This window comes from Tauraco erythrolophus, chromosome 8, assembly GCF_009769465.1.
Source record: "Tauraco erythrolophus isolate bTauEry1 chromosome 8, bTauEry1.pri, whole genome shotgun sequence".
NCBI classification, from domain to species: domain Eukaryota; kingdom Metazoa; phylum Chordata; class Aves; order Musophagiformes; family Musophagidae; genus Tauraco; species Tauraco erythrolophus.
The window spans coordinates 14187204-14211001 of record NC_141472.1 but is presented as its reverse complement, the minus strand read 5'-3'; the positions used below and the strand labels follow the sequence as shown (position 1 = coordinate 14211001).

The window sequence follows — 23798 nt, the reverse complement described above, 5'->3', positions numbered from 1 at the left end:
ATCTGCCTTCAGGTGTCTTTCCGGCACTTTTGGTACCAAAACCATAAAGGCGGCGTGGCACCACCACCTTCACCGCTCTCCTGTTTGCCGGGCTCAAGGCGCCGGGAAAAGCAACTCCCGTCCCCCACCCTGTTGTCGCTCGGCGCCGAAGTCCTCAGCGCGCCGCGCCCGGCCCCTCCCTCGGGGCGGCTCTCGGCCTGTTTTGTCCCCGGGCGGGACCCGTCGGCGCGGCCGCCGGACCCCGCCCCCGGGACGCCGCCCCCTCACCCACCGCCCCTGCGCGCGCGGCGCGCCGCCGGGCTCCGCCCCCCGCAGGCTGGAGGCGCCGCCCCGCGCGCTGCGTGAATCAGCTGATCCGCGCCCCGGGAGCCGGCGGCGGTACCGGCGGCCGGAGCGAGCGCGGCGCTGGGTGAGGCGGCTGTCGGCGGGCGGGCCGGGGAGAGGAGGCGGCAGCGCGCGCCCGGCCGGGGGGAGCGGAGCCCGAGTCACGTGGGGCACCGCACCGTGCGGGCGGGAGTGTGTGCGGGGACGTTCCCCTCGCCGCTGCCGGTGGTCACCGGCGCCCTCCCTCCCGCCGCCAGCGGCCCCTCGTGGCTGGCTCCCGCGCCGCTCGGCCCCTTCCCTGGGCGCCTCCCTGGCAGGGCGGGCGGTGCCCTGGCCGCAGGGCAGCCGGTAGGGAGAGTTCGGGAGGGCTGTGAGGAGCAGCGCGGGAAACGGCTGCCCTCCCCTGAAGGGAGGCGGGGAGCGCAGCGCTGTGGCGGGCACCTGGTGGGCCGAAGCGCCCTCGGCCCTGAACCTCCCGCAGCCGTGCTCCGGGGCGGCCGGCGGTGTGCTGCGCTGCGCGGTGCTGCGGTGGTGATCAGGGAACAGGCCCGGTTTTGACCCGGGGGCTGGGCTTGAGAAGTTGGAGGAGGGGCTAAGGAACAGCTCCGGCTGAAGGTGCTGGCTTCCCAACTCTGCTCGCTCTCTGGAGGCCAGTAGAGCAGAGGTGCTGAGATTTATTTCTGCAGGTTCCTAAAGGGCTCCTCCGTTTTGATGGGAAGAGACCACCTAAACTTAAATAATATGCCCTTTATCTCCTTCCGCTTTTGTTTCACAGTTCTTTCTCTTTGCGTGACTTGGTTGCTCAGGAGTAAATGCTGTTTCAACTTTCGGAGTGTGTTAAGTAATAGTTCTAGTGTGGCTGGAATATCATTTACAGATGACGTAGCATGCTGTCACTCTCACAGACCTCCTCTTCCAGCAAAAAAATGTTTTGATGAGACACGGGGGCAACTAGAGTACTCATAGGTGATTTGTAGTTCATCTCTACTGTCAAGACTTTGGCATTCCTATTGTAGTGCAGTGACTTACAAAAACTAGCTATACTTATCATCTTTCAGTTTCTGTGGAGTTAACTGTTTTCAGAAGGGGAAGCACCTGAATGTGCTAGATTAAGGTGTAATTTCAAAAGAAAAAAAGGAAGGAGTATTCATAAATTTTTGGGAAACTTAGGAGTTTGGTAAATTTTAAATTATTAATAACCTGCTGTAGCAGATAGTTTTCAGCTGTGTTCTTTTAGCTGATACTAGACCCTTCTTTGTTGTGCGTTTTTTTTTTTTTTCCTGACTCCTTAACTGTTGTTATACCTTGTTTGCTACCATCACTCATGCACTGGAACTGGCATTAAAAGCTTTGAGCCCTCATCTGAAGGGATTTCTGCTGTCTTTTGGTAGCAAGCTGTTTTGTTTTGCTCTGAGCAGATCTTAATCACAAAATATTAACAACAGTGGTTGTACCTGGTCAGCGCTGACCAAAACACAAGGTTTTGACTGGTAATGAATTATATGTGAACCACAGTTAGCAGTAATAAATACTGATATGTCTGTAGACAAGTCTAATGTTGACAACTGTATTTCGAATTAGGAAACTTGGAGGTAACCTTCAGAACCTGAGTAGATAATTTTGTGTAACAAACCTGCAGTCTTGGTAGTGTACATTATCGTTAAATACAGTGTAACAAATTTATTAGAAATGTGTTTGTAAATGTGTAAGTAAACATGTCTGAAAGTAGTGTTTATCAACTGTAGTAGGTAAATAAGCACATGAGGCTGATGGGAGTTCTAGTATTTCTGAAAGTTGGGGCGTACCAGTTGTTCCTGTTTGGCATTGAATATAAGGTGACTTTTATACTGACGATGCTTATTACTGAGTAGTCAATGTCCAGTGACGGACACAGTCCTGGAGTAATGAGAGTAATGTTTACTCCACGTTATTCTCTGCTCTAGCCGTTATTATGGTGTGGTAGTGTTTGATTTCTGGAGAATTTAAATTAGAATTCTACTGTGTAAGTGGAAAGAATGACATCAGTGTCATGCTAGTGACCATCTGTCTGTAACATAAATCCGTTTCATAATTTGGCACTATTTGGCGCACTCTACTTTTTTCCTCTTGCAGTGTTGAAGCGAAAATGTAGAAAGTAAACGTATGGGCAGAGCAGTGCGGGCGCTGGTATCATACCAGTCTTCCATACCTTGAGACTGATGTATTGTGCCTTGCTGTTCACTTCTACGAACATTAAACCTAACAATAATTCAGGTAATCTTAGTGGAGAAGAAATAATGTATATGTAATGCTGCAACGTAGTAGTATACAGATGTGAAATTAAGTGAAAATTGGCAAGGAAAATATTATATTTCCATTGGGAGGGAAGAACTTTGTAAGTACTTAATTTGCAGCTGTGACCAAATGACTCGTATTTTGTATTAGCTGTGAAATGGGAATAATATTATGCTGCCCTAGGAGTGAATGAAAACTTGCATATGAACTTGAAAATTACTTCAAAATGTCTTAAAGGTGTCTCATTTATGGAAAGCAAACAATTGGATTATCGTTTTCCCTAATATGCGTAAATGCTTAGCAATGCAACCTTGAGTGTCATTTTGTAAAGAAAACAAAATGTATCAGCACCGTCATATCCCTCTCTTAATTTCTAGTCTACTGGTATTGGAGGCTTCTTACTTAGTAATTACACAAATCACTTTTTAATTTGGCCTTGAAGAGGGATCTTGCAAAACAGCTAATCAGATGCTTGGCTTTAACTTTGGTTCGTTATAATTGGAAGTTTTCATGAGAATTGCAGTAAATTCTTATGCAGTTGAAGCTCATGAAAATGAAAGAAATTTTTTGAGCCCTTAAAAAAAAAAAAAAACCTAAATTATAAAAGCCACGAATTTTAAGCATCACTTCCCTGGTCTTGAATAAGTATATACGATGGAAATGATAGAGTTGTTGATACTTTGAGGACTCTATCAAAGCTCCTATCTCCATCTGATTCACTGATCCATTGGATATTTATATGTGAAGCTATAGTTCTTCACAGAGAAGTGTCAGCATTTTCAAGAAAACAAATTGTAGGGTTAGGCGGTTTTGAGTAGGCTAAAAAAAAACCCAAATATGCTTTGAGCAAGAACACATCGCAATGTTAGGAGTTAAAAATATGCTTCCATTTTCCTTTGATGTTTCATCAGCACCTCTGTTACTGAAGTATTGCTTGACAGTTTCTTTATATTTGTGAGGCTTCCTCTGTTAATGTTTTGAAAGTTAACTTTTACAGTTGTGAGGTTTTTTTCTTTTCTTTTTTAGTTTGAGGAAGGAGAGACAGAAATGTCTTGAAAGCAATATCTTTCTGGTGACAAGTGGGGCTTAGTGTGTATCTGTTCCTAGAAAGTATGCTCTGAATTTTTTTTAGAACAAGGTGCCTGTGACATATCACAATACTATCGTATTCATTTTATTTCATGTTTTCATGGCTCTCTATCTTTTTGTGATATGTTCTTTGCCAACCCTGAAGCCCAAATCACTGTTTTAGTGTCCTGTATCGTGAAACGTTTAGTGTGATGTGTTGCTGTTTCTGTCTATAAAGGTTTGCTTGGTACTTGATTATTCAGAGCAGTCTGAAAGTGATGGAATTTGTTAGTTACACTTGATTACTATTTCCAAGTGTGAATTGAAACTTCCGTATGCAGTTTACAGATTTGCATATATTGTTTCTTGTAATCAAGACTGGCCATATTTTATTTCTATTTTCTGTATGTAAGAGCTTCAGAATACTCATTCTGGATCTTTTCTTGCAGATATTGTCTTAAAAGACCCATTATGTTAAATAATTTATTTTCTAGTTTTATTACAGTGGCTATCAGACAGCAACTATAATAAAACAAAAGGGTCTAAAGAATTTATGTATGAAACTTACTTTATTTGAATAAACGTGATACCACACATGCACTAATGTAACGAGAATTTTTAATACTTCATTTAGTAAGGCAGTAGATCAAGGAAAATGACAGTTGTTTCAATATTAAAAAGCCAAACAGATTATAAGAAACAAAGATGAATGTTAGCTTTGTTTTATTACAAGAAAAGTAATATGAAGATATCTTCTTGAAGATGGAAAGGTGTGAGGGTGATCTTGCAAAATTCACAATCTGAAAAGATAAAAGTGTGAATAGAGCAGCCACTTTTTTCTCCTTGGCTTATACCATCATACCAGTTTGCATGAAGAAGAGTTTTGAACTCTTAATTGGCTTTGTGGATTTTTGCATAGGCTTTAACAGAACTGTATCTTTTAATGCTAATATGTGGTTTGATTCAGGAATACAGCTATGAATTGCAACTCATAACCATCTTCTGCTCATACAAATCTGTTTACCTTATAAATTTAGCTTGAGCATAGAATTCTATCTTATATTAAACTGCAAATGGATCAATTACCCTGCGTTGATTTTGTTGAGTGGTATACTGAGAATTATATAGAGAGATTGATGTTAATTTCTGCCTTTGAACTAGATTTTGTTCAGTCTGTCCTTACAATAGACCTATTGTGAGAAGAATAGGTAGGATAAGTCTGGCTGTTTAGCTTTTGTCTGCCAACTTAGTGGGAGTGAACAAAATACTCCAGCCATCCTAGTGTTGTGGAAGTGCTTATTTATTTAACCTGGGATCTAGAGCTTTGCTTCTTGTTTATTGTTTGTTTGGGTTTTTTTAAGCTTAACATGATTTGCAATTATATAGCTATTTTTTATGTTTTACAGTTTGTGGAAGTTATATTGTTCCTTTTGAAAGAAGAATGATTTGGTGATGATGGAGTGCTGCCACTGACAGATGGACTCACAGGAAAGAAGGTGAGAATGAGAAACTAGGTGAAGCCACAGAGGCTCCCTGGAACATGCCAGCTCGTGATCATGCTGTAAAATCAAGTGGTGTCAGCATACTCTTTACGTAACTTAACACTAAAGGGAAGAAGAGGAGTAACTTAGCTTCAGTTTCGGTTATGTCTGGGACACTCAAGCTATTATGGCAGCAACTTCTTTTTTAAGTTAATTGTTGAAGCTTGTGGAGGGATAGCCATAGGCTGGAAACTTGAAAGTAACATTCTCTGGTGAGCAGTAAATCCTGTCTGTTACCTGCACCTGTGAATTTTGGTTCTGGACCAATAGCCCTGCAGTAGACTATTCTTTTGCTCCTTGTTTCTACCACTAAGATACCTGACAGAGGTCAGATGTTTTCAGGGTGGAAAATTAGTGTCTTGTAATAAATCCTGATACGTGACTGTCCAAATTTGTCTTACACTGATCTCTGAAGACTTATTAAATGGGTGAAAGCCGAAATATCAGGCTTTGGACTGAATTTAATGCGCAGTATGATGACGAAAACCCTCTGTATTACTGTGTGGTGTTCTTTGGTGTGCTTTGCCCATCTCAGTAAAATCCATATTTTGATTTTAGCTAAATGTGCTAACTATGATGTTGGATTTTTCTAACTTTTTGTTTCTGGCCTATATATTGTTCAATTGGTTCCTTTTTCATTTACTTTTATTCTAAATGTTAAGTCCTATGTATTTAACATGCAAGATGGGCTCTCTGTTTTAATGCTGCATATGTTGTTTGGATTAAATTACTTACGGGGAATTTTAGAAGAGTTCTTAACTGTCACCTTTTTGTTGATTTTTTTGTTTATTTTTCTTTTTTCTGTTACGTGGAAAAGGAGAGATTAGGGATGGACACAGGAGCTGGGAGACATAATTCTGTCTCTTGGCTATTCTCATCTTGTATGTTTGAGGCAGATTGTGCAAAGATATTGTTCATCCTGTGCACCACAACTAGCAAAATTTTAGTTTAAGAAATCAATTGTTTGCATGAATCCTTATGGCTTTTGAATGTTCTACTTGCATAGGTCGTCAAAAATGCTGCCTATCAGACTACCCTTTTTTGGGTTTGCTTTGGTATTGGAATACATTTAGGGTTTTGTGCCCTTTCTTTTAGACAGAGGTTGCCATTTTGTCAAAGCTCTTCTCGCTACTTTATATCTTTAACTTCACAAGTTCATGCAGAGCTGCAAGAACTGATTTATGTGGAGAGTAAATGACTTGATTGTTGGCAAATAAGAAGTTAAACCTACTTTTTCCTGCAGGGTGGATAACAATCTATTTTATATAAAGTTTGAAACGAATTTAAAGAAAACGCTTAATTTAACTTGAAATGCTTTCGGTCTATATTGATGTTTAAAATGACTTTTTGTTTGCTTAAATCAAGTGATTCTACAAATTGTTAAAACTGTATGCTTGCTGTCAAAGTTCTGAGGAATTTCTTTCTGCTGAATGGGAGAGGCTGCTGACTCAGCATTCAAACCAGAGTGTGTCGAAATGTTAAACCAGCTTTGGATAGTTCCAGTCACTCATGCAAGCCCAGATACTTCCATTGTGTTTCAGGATAATTGTTTTTTTCTTGGTTCAATTGATTTGAATTACTTTCTCATTGACTCTGAGAAACTCATTAAGAATTAAGAGGGGGGAAAAAACCCAACTAAAACCCCATTTTTACCTCTAAAGGCAGAAATGAAGGTATATGAAGGATGAGCTCTTACAGGTGTAATGTTTTCAAGACACTATGAATGGGAGCAATTGGTTTGTGGTAACATCTGCACAAAATACATCCTTTGCTAATTACTCACTTTTAAAGCAAATGTTGAGACATTTATGTGTGTTTCCAGCATACTTGATGTTCTATGTAATTGATAAAAGCATGGTTATAAGGCTGTGTTTCCTGCATTTTGATTTCCAAAAGCTGAATAATACAAGACATGAATAAAACCTGATAAACCAGAATATCCCTTTTGCTTTCTAACAGAGGAAGAGTTAACGTTATAAATCTCTCTGTTCAGACAGAAACAGAGTTGCTTACATATGGGTAGAACTGATGCAATGATCTCCCTCAGCATACGATGGCATAAGTGTGTATTAATTTGATCTCCTTGCTGTGAGCAACCAATACAGTAAATAATATAAAGGCTGTATCAGTTGTGAATAAATGTATCTTTCAGTTTACTAGTGAAAGAAACTAGTTTCTTTTTACTAGTTTACTAGATCAGCTGCTTTTGAGGCAGTAAAGTACAAACAGAAAAGAAAGCTAATGATTTCAAATAGAAGATACTTGTTTTTCATTTAAATAACATTTAAATTAAGATTACCAAATTGTAAGTGAAATATGTTGACTTCTGTAGTTAAAACTAATCCGTGAACTGCTAAGCCTTTCCTGCATATGTGAAAAGCAAACTATGCATTACTGAATGAATGTAACCACAGAAAGCTTCAAGCTGATTCTGTATTTCCTCCAATCTTTTTGTAGCTCAGAAGAGGCAGAAGGAGCCAAAGAGAGAGGCCTGGTCTACGTTTGGAAGGCTGGTTCCTGCTCTGTAACTCCTGAAAGGCTTCCAGGCCTCAGTGGAAAGACTGTATTACAGGCAGCCCTTGGAATACATCATGGGTTGCTTCTAACAGAAGGTAATAAACATCTTAATTGTAAAGATTTGAGACAATAACAAACTTCAGTATTGGCAAGTTTTTACTTTTAGATTTTTTTTTTTCATTCCATCTGTGTCTCATACTCAACTTTTAAACAGTTAGATTTTGAACTTTGCCAGTATGTCCGTCTTAGTTATAAGTTACTTAAAACTGTTTTGGAATAGAAATTATATTCATAGTGTCTTCTTTCATACTCTTTTTTATTTCTTTAAACAATGGCTCTGGATTTCCTTTTTAAAGATGGTAGTGTAATCTGAACTGTGTTAAAGATGACATTTCTTGTGATATCTTTCATTCAAAAAAGACAGTACAGCAAGGTGGTCTCTTGATGTGTAAGAGCTTTGGTTTCTGTGTGCTTCTGGAAAAACGCGTAGCTAATAGATGCATTAGAGTGAGCCTTGGTTTGTGAGCAATTTGGCACTTTGAATCAAAGTGTTTCTAAAAGCCAGTCCTTTAAGTGTTTGCATAGCTTGTCCTTACTTGTAATCATCAATGGGCATACAGTTGTAAAGACTAATCTGGAAGTTGCTGCTTTGCTTTTTCTTTGATGTTTTTGAAGGAAAGTTTCCAGGTTATTGACGAGCCTGCTGTAAGTGCCTCTCCTTTATTGGAGTTGTTATGGAGCTCCAGTGGTTTTTTTTGACTTTTTGCATATGTGTTCTTGCCCTATAAAGCATATTGTTTGTGGGTATGGCTTACCATTTTTCCATCACTGTGAAAACAACTGTTCATTTAAAAAATAGATTTCTGCTTTTCTTTAGAATTAGCAAAGTAACTTGACCTGGCAGTGCTGCAATCTTTTCTTTTAATGAAATTAATCTTTTTTTAATGAATTTTTGGAGAGGCTGCAGTATGACATCAAACCAGTGACAAGATGTATTTACTCACACCCCTACTTTAAACCTTAAAGGACAATCCTATTTTAATGTAGAGTGGGAAACAGTGCAGTTTGGTGATGCCAGATCTCTGTGTGGAAGGATGAGCTCTGTACTTTGTCATGATCTTCAAGCATGTTTGTGTGTCCTAAATATGTTGTGGTTCTCAAAATAGAAAGGACCAATAAATACGCTTAACTTGCATAGTAGAATTTTTAGCAGAAAAACATCATTTAGTTCAGCAGTGCATGCATGCACAGGGTAACACCAACATGAGGTATAGAACTTAACAGCAGAAATTGCAGAGAGCAACCAGCAGTTTTCATGTATCAATAGCCATAGTTTTGCTGAGCCTGGAGTAAGCTAAAAGTTGGTGTATGTTTATCTGAATCTCTCTTCAAATTTTTGTATTGGACTCATGCTAGGTCTTTGTTTTGTGTTTTGTTTCTTTTTTTTTTTTTTTTTTTTTTCCTCCCAGGTGGAGAGGTCTACAGTTTTGGAAAACTGCCCTGGAGATCTGGACCAGAGGAGTCATATGTTAACAGTCCTATCTTAGAAAATACTTTGCTTGGACACCATGTTGTTACAGTGGCAGCTGGCAGCTTCCATAATGGAGCTGTGACAGAAAGTGGTGTGGTGTACATGTGGGGAAATAATTCTGCTGGCCAGTGTGCAGTTGCTGATCAGCTATGTGTGCCAGAGCCACAACCCATCAGTATTTCTGATGCTGAAACCAGTCCTCTGTTATCAGTAAGGATTTTGCAGCTAGCCTGTGGAGAGGAACACACGCTGGCACTATCGCTAAGCAGAGAGATATGGGCTTGGGGGAGTGGCTGCCAGCTTGGTCTCATAACAACAACTTTCCCAGTGACAAAGCCACAGAAGGTGGAGCACCTGTCAGGACGTGTTGTGCTCCAGATTGCTTGTGGAGCCTACCACAGCCTGGCTTTAGTACAATGTCTTCCTGTGCAGGAAATGAAGCCTATCCCAGAGAGGTGCAATCATTGCAGTCAACTCCTCATTACCATGACAGACAAGGAAGATCATGTAATCATTTCAGATAGTCACTGTTGCCCACTGGGTGTAGCACTGACTGATAACCAACCAGAAAACCATGTCTTCTGTCCCTCGTTGGAGACCCTAGAAGGAAAAAGTGTAACAGGTAGCCAAAGTGAAGGCCGTCAGAAGCCACTTGTGGAAGAACATACGCTTGTTGCTTTAGAATCTGATGGAGCAAGTATGCTTTCCAGCAACGACAGACAGGGAGACAGTGGAATTTCTAGTCCTGGAAATATTCTGTTCCCAGACAAAAAAGAAGTGAAAGAGTGCTTAATCAGTTTATCAGATCACTCATTAAATGAGAGCCTGCAGAAAAACATCTGTGCAGAACCTGAGCAGGTTGGTACCTAGTCACTAGCTCTTAACTTGCTACAGCTCCTCTCGTGTATGTGACAGTGTTACTCTTCACAAATTAAAAATTCTGTCAGTTTACTGTACCTGTGGTGTTCTGTAGTTTCAAGATGTTTCTTCTCTGTGATAGCTCTCAACTTTAAATGGAAGTTTTTGTCTTCCATCCTTGTTCAGTTTTAAGCTTTTAATGTGAGCAACCGTGACAGCTATAGTCTCTCTTTGTGGTCCACAGTACCAGAACCGCATAAGCCCGTTTCCCATTCTCTAGCTGGTTTATGATGCATGGGTTTCCCATTTGTGCGGGGCAGTAAGCTGGTACTTGTCTAATTTACCTTTAAGGTAAAACTTTCCTTTTTATATGTAAAATGAATTCCTTGCAAATCTGCCAGATTTCTCAATCAGTTAAAAATTTTAGATTGCACGTAAAGGTTGTAAGGGTAATGTTAAAGTGTTGACCAAAAGGCATCTAATGTTAATCATGTAGGAGTGGCATAAACTTACAAACAGGGATGGGAAATACAGAAGTACCACTCTATTTTGTGTGATGTGGAAAATGGTTCAACAACACTGTTTTGATGCTATGGTAGAACAGTACAGTAATAATTTCTTAATAAGCGGCAGAATATGCTTGATATGAAGGTTCAAGAACTGTTCCCAGCTCTCTGCCAAAATATGACATTTTACACTACTTTGGAAAAAATCTTATTTGGAGTTGGAGGGGAGAAAATACAACCCACAAGCTTAGAAAACAAATCCAAAATCTTGCAGTGTGGTCTGGTAGTCCCTACGTAAAAACTATCTTGCTCGATTGTTTATGGTAAAGGTAACATCTGTAAGAAAAACTGCCACTCCGTGGCCCAATGTGCAAAATTCATAGCAGAATTCTGAAAATTTCTTTTGTCATTTCAAATGTCGTGTAGATATAAATTTCTTAATTTTTTTATAGTTACAGTAAGAAATTTTTCGTAATGGTTCTTGGAGAAGAAATGTCACAGTGCCTAATAAATAGTCGATTTTTATCACCTCTGATTGCAAAAAAAAAAAAGTAGTATTAAAACCAAAACAAACTGTCCAGTAACTTGGTGATTCAGTAAGTTATGTTTTCCTTTTCTGAGGGAAACATTTCAAAGAAATATTTGTTGTGTGAACGCAATTGTCCTTCCTTTTGCTTTTTGCCAATACAAACACTCTCTAGCAGTTGTGGGCTTCTCAGACTCATGCAAGAACTCCTGCCGTTAAGAAATGACTGAAACACCTGACTTCATGCTCCTTTTCTCAACTCCATGTTCTTGGAATGTTTCCAGAGTACTGTTTCTGTCTCTCAGTTCCAGGAATAAACAAGCCTGGAATTGATTCTCTGAATCTTAACACAATTGATCATACATGTGAAGAGCAGAGATGAGGACCTAATTTCATGTTTCGGCACTAGTAAAATCCTTTGTTTCTCTTTGCTTTCCTACACAACTCAAGTTTGCTTTTCTGTATTGCTAGGCGTGCCTTTTATAAGTAGCAAGGAAGTACAAGTAAATAGGACCAATCTCAATCCTTTAGCCTAATTTTTCACAAAAAAAGAGGAAGATCGTTTTCCTTCTGGCAGAATAAAATGAGCTTAAATATTTGTATTACTATTATTTCCCACCATATATTAGATGGGAAAATGTGATTTTGAGGTCTTTGTTTTAACATTTGAACTATTTGGCAGATAACATCTTGTGCATTATTTCTTATTTGGTGGGTAAATTGATTGCTATTATAGGTAATCATGTGCTGGTACTAATAATTGCCTTCAGTCATTTTATCCCTAGTGTAACTTCATGATTATTAACTCGCTTGATATGGATGCGACAGTAGCATAAGGGGACACATAGCCCAGAATGGTCTTACAATAGACCTTGCAAAATTAATCCATGAATCACTGTTTTCCTTTTAACATATTGAAGGAAGAACTTACCTCTCTGTCAATACAGCATGCTGACTGATGTGCTTTAACTGGTGGCAAAGAAGTTAATAAGCCTGAAATTAAATCTCTCTTTATATTTGTTAGCAAAGATCCTTTTTTTTTTTTTGTATTTTTAAAAAAACAGACCCACAGTCTCTTACGGTTGAGCTACAAGACAAGTGCAACAGACAAAGCCCAGTCCATGTAGAAATGGTGCTTGGTCCTACCTTAAAAATGTGATTCTGAGGAATGTATGTACACTTAAGTACAAAAAGCTTCCTCGTGATGTCTTGTTCAGTGTAGCACGTAGTTTGAATAGTGAATGTGTATATCGTCATCTTATTGTGATGTGCAGTCTGGTATGATAGTCTTCAATTTTTCTTTAATTTTAGCCTTCTCAAGAAGAACAACTCAGTGCTTGTATCCCTGGCCCTCCAGGTACCAGCACATCTGCCTTGAACAGCTTGGTGGCCTCTTGTGCATCAGCAGTTGGTGTGAGAGTAGCTGCTACATATGAAGCTGGAGCATTGTCTCTGAAGAAAGTTATGAACTTCTATGGCACACCTTCAAGTGAACCAGGATCTCAGTCTGGTGGTGGTTCCCCAGGGCCTGAAGCTCTGAAAGACAGTCGAGAAGAGCAGGTCAGGCTGGAATCCATGCAGGGCAAGAAGAGTTCCAGTTTAGTAGATATTAGAGAGGAGGAATCTGAAGGAGGGAGTCGAAGACTTTCCCTGCCTGGCTTGTTGTCACAAGGTAAAAAAGCATGTTGGGAAAACCAAGAGACTGGAAAAGTTATAATAATGTGAATGTTTATACCTGAAAATAAAAACATATTTATTGAACATAAATCTAATAATCTAAGAAAGATGTTTATGAATTATAAACTGTATCTTAGGACTTCAAGGCAGTGGGGGGGAGTGAAGACTAGCAAATCCTGCCTGCTGAGAAAACCACAAGCGTAGTGGGTTTAGGAACGTTCCTTATTGGTAAAGTAGGTGAAATGGGCATGTTGTAGTAGTCTGGGCATCTTACTGCAAAACAATGGCAAACTGTCTTTCATAAAGGTTGCATAACAGATAAAAATCTGTGTGGCCTGTCATCCCTGCTGCACTGAGCTGGTTTTGAGTCAAGGACCTAGAAATATTCTGGTTCTCACTGCTAAACTTCAAAGTTAATGACCTTCTCTCCTCAGATTTTGGTGTTAGTTGCTCTGAATGGGTGGGTACATGGTTTAGTTCTATATTAATCTTGGATCAGAGGGGAGAATTTAGGAAGTATTGAAATCTTTTGTTCACTGCAAGAATAAATTTTCTGTCAAAATATACTCTTTTTAATGCCTAGTTTGTTTTGGTTCATTTGCTTCAGTATAGCTGTATAGTTCTCATATACCTGTTATCCTTTAGTAGCTGGTAACAGTTGAGATCTGGCTACTTTTAGCATGTGTTACGTCTGTGTGTCAGTAACCTTTCTTCTTACGTACCAGCCTTTGCTCGCAGTCTTAATCAAGACTTCTTTGAGAAGTCTTGATCAGTTATCCCAAGTGGTACTGTAACTGTAACGCACAGTCTGTGTGAGATATTTTCCTAAAGGGATGATCAATTTTTCTATCTCTTGGCCTGTTTTTAGTTTCTCCTAGGCTCTTACGGAAGGTAGGGCGGGCAAAAATGAGGACTGTAGCTCTGACTCCAACCTACAGTGGTGAGGCTGATGCTCTTTTACCCTCTCTAAGAACGGAGGTATGGAGCTGGGGAAAGGGGAAGGAAGGACAGCTAGGACATGGCGATGTTCTGCCAAGGTGAGATTTCTTTGATAAATGTTTTTTAGTAGGTCACTAGGAAATCTTGAGCATTCAGCTTTCTCAAATTTGTGAACTGCCTTACATTGTGTTCTTGTTCTTTTGTGTTGTGACCCAAGTTCCTCCAAGTAACAAGTTTTGTGCTATATTGTTACTGAATGTCAATCAGTTATGACTTTTACCCTTGTAATCACTAGGAGTTTTGGTGGTGTTTCGACTTTGTCCAAATTGGGGTGAGATTTATCCTCAACTTTCACCCTTCATGACCTTTTTGACTAAGCTAGTTTATTGCCAAAAGATTCCATGTATGTTTTTCTGTTTTTTTTTTTTTTTTTTTTTTAAAAAAAAACAAACTTGGAATTAATTTTTCTCTTAAGAATACCTCTGATAATCTTTTTCTCCCCTCCTTCCCCCTGGCGTTCTGGGGGTTGACAGGCTTCAGCCACTATGTGTGAAAAGCCTAGATGGTAAAGAAGTGATTCAGCTCTCTGCTGGTGGCCATCACTCCTTAGCACTCACTGCCAAATCCCAGGTACAAGTGATTGTTATAATTTATTGCTTATCTGTGACATAATTGTAATGTTTGGTATTTCTAGCTTTTGGTTTCTTTTGCTTCTAAACTTTTGTTTCTGTTTGTGGGAGGCAACTTGGAATCAGTGTGAAATTTTAATTCTATTTCTGCCAAAGTTCTGCATGTACCATCAACATTATGTGTAAAGATTGCACTGACTTGATATGGTGCATTCAATTTCTGAATGTGAGAAGACAATTTGAGAATATAGGAAGACAGTGGAAATTAGGGAAGTGCTTCTTGGTACATGAATCTTATACCCTTGACTTCTGTGTGTTTGCACACTTACAGGTGTACTACTACAATTCAGTATGTGTCCATGTAGATCAACTTACATTCTCATGTTCAGCCATGTTTCTTACAGGTGTATTCATGGGGCAGTAATATCTCTGGCCAGCTTGGTCACTTGAACTCCCCAACAACAGTCCCTCGTCTTACAAAGGTACTTTGTTTTCTGTGTTTTTCTTCTTTCAGTTTAGGATCTCTTCTTATACAAGCAAGTGCAAAGTAATTTCTAACAACTGACCTTGTTTATGTATCTGTGTGCTACATACTAATAGAGCCCTTGATTTCTTTGGCTTATACTGTAAATACAATCCTTAGATGAGCTTGTGAATATCTACCCAAGAAATCCTTTACACAGACTTCAACTGTTTTTTGACCACATTGAAGTTCTAAGACTGAGAAATATGACTGCTTGTATCTTCTTACCAAATTTCACTTTTACCTTATATTTGGTTTCTCTGATATCTATGTTGCAATGCTGAAACTTTTAAATATCTTGGAATGTTGTTTTTATTCTAAACATTCTTCTAGCATTTTTAGCTTTGCTAGACCATGACCATATTTGTTGTTCGTTTCTGTGTTTCCAGAGCTGTTTTGGCAGTGGGTTTTCTGTTTGTTTTGAACTTTTCATCCCATTGAGTGAAGAGCCAAATAATGATTTTGAATTAGATCCCACCCTTGCCTATGTTTTCTGGAGCTTGTCTTAGTGGAAAACTAGCTGCAAAGTCTTCTTGCTTAGGCCTTATGCAAATTAATGTACAGCATGTTAACTGTCCCAAATTTATAGATTTCCCAGTTAAACATAGAGGCGAAAAGTGTCCCAACTTTAATCAAGCTCACCTGATGCCTATTTAAAAATCAAACCAATTTATAATTCAAAGCAAAAAATCAGCCATTAGAAAGACAACTGGAAAGAAAGACAATTTTCATTATACATGCAAGAAATGTATTTGGTATGAGACACTGAAGTTGAAAAATTACCAGCTATTGCAATACTTTTTCTTGGCAGGTGTATTATGTGCATGTGTGGCTTGAAGAGTTAAGTACTATCCTCTCCTTCTAGCTTCAGGTGATGATTTCTAATGTCTTTTCCTTCCTTGTGAATTTCAGGTGTGTGGTGATGGTGTTTGGAGTATAGCAGCAGGACTAGATTATTCCCTCTTCTTAGCAGATGAGGAAGACTTCCAACCTGGATTATATTACAGTGGCCAGGAGACAGCAACAGAAGATTTGTATGAAAATAGCTGTACTAAGAGTCCAGTTTTGTTACTATCTTGTAGTAAGGTGAGTGGTATTCCCCTGAAGTTAGTGCAAATCATACTGATACTTTTTTGGAAATAGCACAGTGCTGATTGTTCAACTAGCTTTAAGGGTGTCAAGTAACTGGTTCCTAGCAGTCAAACCAAGAGCACAGCTTATGGTGGGCAGAGAGGAGGCCTAATAAGTATTGTTTTCTTCTCTGCTTGTTTCTTGGTCTTGCCTTCTGTTTGAGGCACAAGGAGATGTTTCTAGTGTGTCTAATCCATTTTCTTCCAAGTCTGTATGTGGCAGAAGTGCACCCTTATATTGTGCTCTGTTTGCATCACAGTATTCATGGTTTTTATTCTTTGCTGCTGTTGCTTCTCATTTTCCTGTTGTTTCTCAAGTGATTGAGGGCACTGCCTGCTCTATTTCATTCAGCTTCCTATGCATCTTGTTTGTGAGTGGGCAGAAGGTCCCCCTAAGTTCTGCATCATCTCCTTTCCTCCCCCTCCCTTTCTCATGGATGTGAAGGGGGAACTGAGCAAAGGCACCAAAATGTGCATTTGCATGTTTATGGGAGGGAAGAGGTCCCCCTATGCAATTTTCTTCATCAAACTGAATCTTATATTTGGCTTGAAGTTGGCACAAGATGTGAAAGTGTGTACTCTTGACTGCACATCTTCTTCCAAGTTGTTTGTATGATTTCAGACCAACCTGAGTTTAAAGTAACAGGGAAGGAGATGGTGAGGGTAGAAAGCATCTCTGTCTCAGCTCTTCTGGGTCTCATTGCTACTTCCCTAGACTGGCTAGAATAGCAGTTGGAGAGGGGTTTTGAGGAGGGAGAGGGATGTAGACACTGGGTCCATGCATATGTGCATGCATGTGCACACATGTATGTGTGTGCAGACACGCACAATTGTGTTCCTTCTGTGAGACTGTGGCTAGCCATTCCTCTCTCTGCTCATGTAGGGCGACTGGTAGGCTCTTGCATACTGGAAGCAGCCTGTGAGCTGCTTGTTGAATGGCTCTGGCTCAATGTTTCTAAAGAATCCTCTGTTTAAGAACAAAGGAAATAAAAGTAGAGCTCAAACACGGAATTACCATGTGATGTTGCATGTGAACCAGAATTAGTGAGGAGCCACAATGCATAAGTGGCACTTGTGCTGACCTTAGAGAAGAATTTTGCTTCCAATTGCTGTGGAAAGCAAATACCTACTAATATCTGTACTAACATCACTTGTGGTGTTAGTGTAGTTATTAGTATTAGTCCAGTTTATTGATACTGTAATATTACTCTTATCAATAGACATCTTTCAGGTCCAGAAAGGACTATAGTTCAGAGCATGGTGATAATATTAAAACGTTGTTATCCTCTCTTCCTAATTAGTAGGAGAAATAGCTGATATAATGATACAAGTTAATATCAACATTGCTGATGTAAGCATGAATATATTGCAGTTCTAAAAGTGACTGAACTTAAGGTCACCATCTCTTAAACATGGAATGGTTGAAAGATGGTCCATTTATTGTCTTTAGGCTCTGTCGATACCAGGAAAATGAACAGCATTGATTATAGAAACATCTATAATCAATGTTCTAGTTTTATCATTCTTGTATTAAGCCAGTGTTGAATGGATTGTTTGTCACTGTAGGTAATTAATACTTACTAATACTTAGTGCTGCTAAAGATATGCTTTATTCTGCATCACCCTGTTTTTAAATTGGAGTATGAAAAGAAAAATATTAAAGATGCTGTTTTTTCTTTTCTCTTTTTTATCTTTCAGATAGGGTACATAAGCAATGTGATAGCTGGTGGTGACAACTGTTTGGTCTTAGTAGACAAAAACGTAATGGGATATATTGCCAGTTTGCATGAGTTGGCTTCTACTGAGAGAAGGTTTTATTTCAAACTGAGTGAGATCAAATCTCAGGTTCTTAGACCTCTTTTAGGTTTAGGTAAGAACTTATTTTAATATTTTATTTGATACTATTTCCCCTACAACAGATTTCTTTATGCAAAATTTAGAAAGCATTACGTATTTTTAAGATGAAGGTAAGGTCTTACTCTTCTCTCCTGTTCGGATTAACTGGTGAAATATAGCTGCATTTTGACATCCGCATTACGTTATTCGTATTTTCACTTTTCCTGACTGTTTCACCCAAAATTACTTAGTTATTTGAGCTGTATTTAATCTAAAATCGTTGAATACCTGATTCTGTATAATGTAGCCATGAGGTGAAATTGCTGGTAAAACATCTAAACAGCACTTTCTGTTAATTCTCTTTATTAATGGGTGCTGCTCTTTTGTAAGGTAAGCTGAATTGCTTTCTGGTCTGTTACAGATAATTTGGGCAACGCAAATACAATCCAGTTGTTGCAGGAAATGGCAAGCAGGTTCAGCAAGCTATGCTATCTCATCGGTCAACATGGAGCTTCTTTAAGTAGCTTTCTTCATGGAGTAAAAGAAGCCAGGAGCTTGGCCATCCTGAAGCATTCCAGTCTCTTTTTGGATAGTTATACTGAGCAAGTATCCAATTCCCTTTCATCTTGAGTCTCTGCAGACTTAGTCTGCTGACCCCAAAAAGCCTGAGTTATAAGAAGTAGATCATAAGGAAATCTACATAAGTAACTGTTGTGCAAATTGTATTCTCGCAATTTAAAGTGTACGGAGAGTTTTACATAAACTAATCCATTTGGTAGTGAGCTATGTATTTCAAAGTCTTCACCAGTGGAGCACACTGGACAGCTTCAGCTTCCCTAATGTACAAACATCTCTTTGGTTGCTGCATATATGCATGTGAAAGAGATATGTTCGTTACTTAAATAGTAAGGATCTTGTAATATAATGTAATATTTACCATGGCTAGGCCACTACGTAAAGCTGCCTCTAGGGGTTTATTGTAGTTACAAAATGCTGTTCCAATAGTCATTAGCTAAAAATCGACTCCCAGAAGAACAGTTCTTCTGTCCTGATATCTGCTAACAGCTAGCATTACACCTTTCACCAAAAAGACAGAGCTACTTTAGTGCTCAGAATTAAATCTGAATTATCCTGGTTATTATTTTATTAGCTTAATGCTTTTGGGAGAGTAAGTCTACACAGTCACGCTGTTTGCTGTCTTTCTCCTCAATAACTTTTGTAATTGCTGGATAATTTCACCGTAATGTAGCAGAAGTCTCATCATACTTAATACCTACAGGCTTTTGTGAAAAAATACTGGCTTGACAGAGGAGAGAGTCCAAAAATGTCCTCTCTGAATGTAGTCTTGGTTACCAGACATGAAAATAAGGGAAAAAAATTTCAAGATCAACTTGGGTTGTTATGCAGTAGCATTTTGAATGTGCAGCTAGTTGCACTTTGTTCTAACACAAGCACAACGGTTACCTCTTTTACTGGATCAGTGATAAACTTATGCATAAAAGCAGCTTTCTTCTCCATGTATCATGGGTTGTTCATAATTGTAAATATGTATTTTCTCCCTTTCTTAGTTTTTGATTCTAGTTTTTCTTGTAATCTGGATTTCCAGAATTGGTTCTCATTACTCAGATTAGAAAGGTTTCTTAATTTCTTTTTCCTCTCTGTCAAAGACTGAAACGCTTAATTTCTGTTCTTGTTGTTGTGCCTGTTGTCTGCTCTCCCCCTTTGCTTTCTAATGCTTTACACATTTTTCTGTGTATGGCATCAGAACCTGTGCAAGCTCCTCAGCATAGTGCCTTGAGCATCTTCCAACGGTCTATCAGGCAATGTAAGTAGTATCTGTTTGATGGGACTAAACTGAGACCTCTTCTCTCAGAGAAAAGTGGGTTTTTAAAAAATGGTTTTCTTTCTTGGCAGGGGCGAAGTGAAAAGTAGAATGTTGAATAGCAGGAAAAGAGAAATTCCCATCTTGAAATTTCCATCTTGAATATAATTGGAAGCTAGCAATATTAAATTGTTGGAACAGATGACCTATTCTGTACATGCCCAAATTTGGGGGAAACAAATACTCAAATTTCGTTTGCAAAGTAAGCCCTCTGCGTTGTGCCAGTGACAGCAGAAATGTGGAATAGTAGTGCATATGCTATCCTCCATGTGGAAAGTGGATACTAAGTGTTGCAGTAACATTGAGTGTATGGCTGTTTAATGTTTTCTCAAGTACTTAGATTAACTGTATAACATATCACAGATCTCGTTGGTAAACTGTTTCAAACTACAACAGTTGCTATTTCCAGGGATGTTCTTATTTTGTAACTGAAGCTCTCTTTCTTCCCCATTTTAGGTATTGTACTTCAGTAACAAACTTCCTCGTAATGGGAGGATTTATGCTCCTTGCAAAGCCAGCAATGTAAGCAAACCTTTACCGTTTTCTGGAGTTTTTGATCAACTAGCAAAGAACTGTAATTTAAAGAACTGTGTGTGTAGTAATGAGCATTCAGAAACTTGGTCTCAGTTTTCTTGAGTAGAGTGTTCAGCTTGCTTTTCCATCAGATGAAGAAAAAGTTACTTCCTCTCAGCTATGATAAAAATTTTGGTTAAAATACTGCCAAATGAGTTCAGTTACTTTGTCTTGAAGGTGAAGAGGAGGAAAAAAGCATAAATTATTGTGAATTCCTTGGAAGAAATGTGAATAGATTTCAGATAATGCTTTTTTTTTTAAAGCTTAGACTTGAGGTTAAATTTTTGTCATCTATTCAGTGTTTGTTAGTATTTTATTCTTTCAAATGTTGCTGTCAAGAAAACGCAGAACAGCAAACTTTTCTTTAAGAATTAGTAAGAGTAGATAATGTGAATCCACTTTCATTTGAATTCTTTAAGTTTATGGAAGTGCTTTAAAATGATGCAAGAATAACATTTCTGCATTTGTATCTTCTCTACCTCTCAAGGTTGCTTTACTCTGTTTCATGCATAGATGCTCTTAAATGCGAGGAAGGGATTGTACCTTAAAGCTTGAGACAGTATATTTGAGGTTTAAAGATCATAAAGTATATCTTTTTTCTCAGCTCAATAGTGGATTTGTATAGGAAATAAAGTAATGACACTGTGCATCTTTCACTCTAGTGCTGTGAAGAAGTTGTTGCGATGAGGGTATTAAACTTGTCTGAGAAATTGCCAGCTTTCCTTCCTTCCTTCCTAAATTCTGTAATCTGGGAGTAATTCTGTTACAGCTGTTTATGGAGCACTTTGAATATAGTGTAAATGATGGTACTGGAAGTTCTTTGAAACACCAGAGTACCTAATGCAAAGAATCTTCTGCACCTGAGGACCAGTGCGAAAGACGAAGTACAAAATCCCACTACAGAGACACACTAAGAATCTTTCTGCATTGGTCAAGAATTTTAGGGTAACTTAAAGGAAATCTCAGTTCAAGTATAAGCTTATTTATAATTAATACTGACAAGTTCTGGATGCTGAAATTACTTCTACTTAATTCTTCACATCAGTTGTTACTGTCAGGTGTCACAGCTTGTCCTACTGCAACCAGGGTCTCATTAGGTGAATAACACTTTTTCAGGTTCTGAAACTTCAGGGAAGAGATGTCTTAGAAGTTTTGTCCTGCTACTTGCAAAGGGAAGTTAAGAATATCTTTGCTGATAATGATGAATTTCCCCTCTGCCTCCTTCCCAAGGGATACTGTCTTAAGTCAGTGTTTAATGATGTCAGCCTATCTTTTATGGATATTCTGCAATATGAATGCATTAGAAGTAATCCCAACTTTAAAAAAGTGCTAGTTAGAGTAGAGGTCTCTGTTGTTGACAGGTTCGAGCATTTCCTCTGAAAGAGTAGATGAGCTATACTCAGTATTATATGTCTGTTTTTATTTGATGCTGTTCTACAGAGACATCCATGTGAGGATCTCAAAGCACTTTAAAAATGCAAGCCATCCGAATAGTTAAGTTTAAAGTCAAGAAATATGGTCTTCTCTCTAAAGAAGACTTTATTGCTAAGGCTTGTTGAACAAGAAAGTTCTTAAATAATCATTAGCAGACCTAGATAAGCTGTTATTTTGATGTGTGAAATGGCATCTTACTAATCATGCAGAATTCTTAGGGACTCTGCTGTGCAATTCTCTGACCTGTTTCGCTGTCCCTGGGGCCTGCCTCTTCAGCCTCACCCGATTCTTGCAGCTTGTGGTTAAATGCTTCCCAGCTGGATGTGTTTTAATACAGATGTGTCATGTGCCAGCCCATGTGTGCACACAGATATGGTGAAGGAGAGGGAAAAGTAGGTTTGTTTTCCTTTTAATTGAAGAAATCCTGGTTTTGTGTGCTAATGCATTGTCTTCAGAATCATTTCCCTCTTCTTCTCTGAACTAGATTAGTTCTCCCTCTTGGAAATCAGACTGAGGATTGAACAGATTTCCTGCCTTTCTTTGAGGTAGGATGTAATTTTTCTAGTGAGGGGAAAAACTGGTCAGTTGCCATAAAACAGCAGGGGTGGGGAAGAGATTATTTGGATATACGTAGGGAAGTGCACTGGAGCAAAGTTAAGATTCTTGCAGGCCTTCTTGTATGAATCAACAGTTAGAAACTTACTGTTCTAACAGTAATGGGAAGTCATTCCACCTGTTAGCTCTTTTACTAATCAGTTGTTAACGGGGAAAAAGGTGATTAGTTGCTCTGCAGGTGGGGCAACTTAGTCAACTTTCTTCACCAGTTTAATGACTGTGCCTGTGAGAGGAGAAGTTAAAGTCCTGTGTTGCAGCTGTTAGAGAGCTACATGTCTGTATTAGTGTCCTTCCTTAAACTAAATTGGGACTAGATTCATAATCAGCATGCATTTGTCTTTAATTTTATTGGTTTATGATAATCCAAAAAGAGGCATTTTGAGCTCATTTATATAAAAAATCATTGATGTCTTGCTGTATTTTTCTTCTCTCCTCCCTTTACTCCCCAATGGTCCCATAATTTAGAGACTTCTTGAGTAAAAACCAGGAGCTGTTACAGAAACTGTCGGAGAAGAATGAGGAAAACCTCCAGCTAGTGGAAGTTCTGAATGCTCTGTTTTTCATGCCATTTGGGCGACTTCATAATTATGCTAGAACTTTGCTAAAGCTTGCCACATGTTTTGAAGTGGTAAGCTGGCTTTGTTATCTTTATCTGAATAAATATACACATGAAACTTACGGCTCGGAAGTAACTGTGTGAAGCAAATGCCAGGTAATTAAAAATAGCTTAGTCCTCAGAGAAGCTACCTCGGACTTGTATTTGCTGCAGGGAAGATCATGCATGTTTATTTGCACAATCTGAACACCACACCTGCACATATCACATGACAGGTAGAAACTTGTTGCCCTGCCAGAACTTGTTTGTGTGCCTGAGTACTTAATTGCAAATACACTGTTTTGATGTTTGCCTATTGCTTTTCAGTTCCATCTGGCACCATTACTGTAGCTATCTTTGGCTGTAATAATCTACTAAAAATACTACAAATATATTAGGTAGACTTTTACCACCCATTTAGATGTCTGTAATTGCATTCTTCTGAAATAAAAGATGGCTAAACAGGAGCAATAACTACTTGTACATTTATCCTAATATAGTAATTTAAAGTATTACTCCTGCAATTATTGGCACTACTTCTGCTACAGACTGTTAAGCTGCAAGGCGGTAGATCATGTAATTGTATATTAATCATTCTCCTCTTAACAGTCATGGAACTTCTGTGACTTTAAAAACTGCCAGCACACCAACAGAATATGTGACCGAGAAAATAACTTAGCCTGCACTGTTACTTTATTAACCAGACCAACTGTCATGCATTTGGTGCTGATTTAATAAAATGAGCAGTTGCATGGCAGCTTGGTTAGTGTTGTTGGCGCAGGTGTTCAGAAACACTCTCAGGTCTGTCTCTACCTTGTGC

The 23798-nt window shown here is 38.9% G+C and overlaps 1 protein-coding gene across 1 annotated transcript in view; it reads left to right on the top strand.

The window, feature by feature from the left end:
• Positions 1–369: 369 nt before the first annotated feature.
• The window catches only part of ALS2 (alsin Rho guanine nucleotide exchange factor ALS2), a 43936-nt gene continuing 20507 nt past the window's right edge, over positions 370–23798 (top strand). The window contains exons 1-13 of the mRNA XM_086615368.1: positions 370–409; positions 5073–5162; positions 7665–7819; positions 9194–10113; positions 12457–12817; positions 13691–13859; positions 14295–14391; positions 14795–14872; positions 15826–15999; positions 17742–17913; positions 18301–18481; positions 20218–20283; positions 22849–23011. Coding sequence (XP_086471494.1) covers positions 5143–5162; positions 7665–7819; positions 9194–10113; positions 12457–12817; positions 13691–13859; positions 14295–14391; positions 14795–14872; positions 15826–15999; positions 17742–17913; positions 18301–18481; positions 20218–20283; positions 22849–23011 — 2556 coding nt within the window. The 5' untranslated portion in view covers positions 370–409; positions 5073–5142. The remainder of the gene's footprint in view (positions 410–5072; positions 5163–7664; positions 7820–9193; positions 10114–12456; positions 12818–13690; positions 13860–14294; positions 14392–14794; positions 14873–15825; positions 16000–17741; positions 17914–18300; positions 18482–20217; positions 20284–22848; positions 23012–23798) is intronic.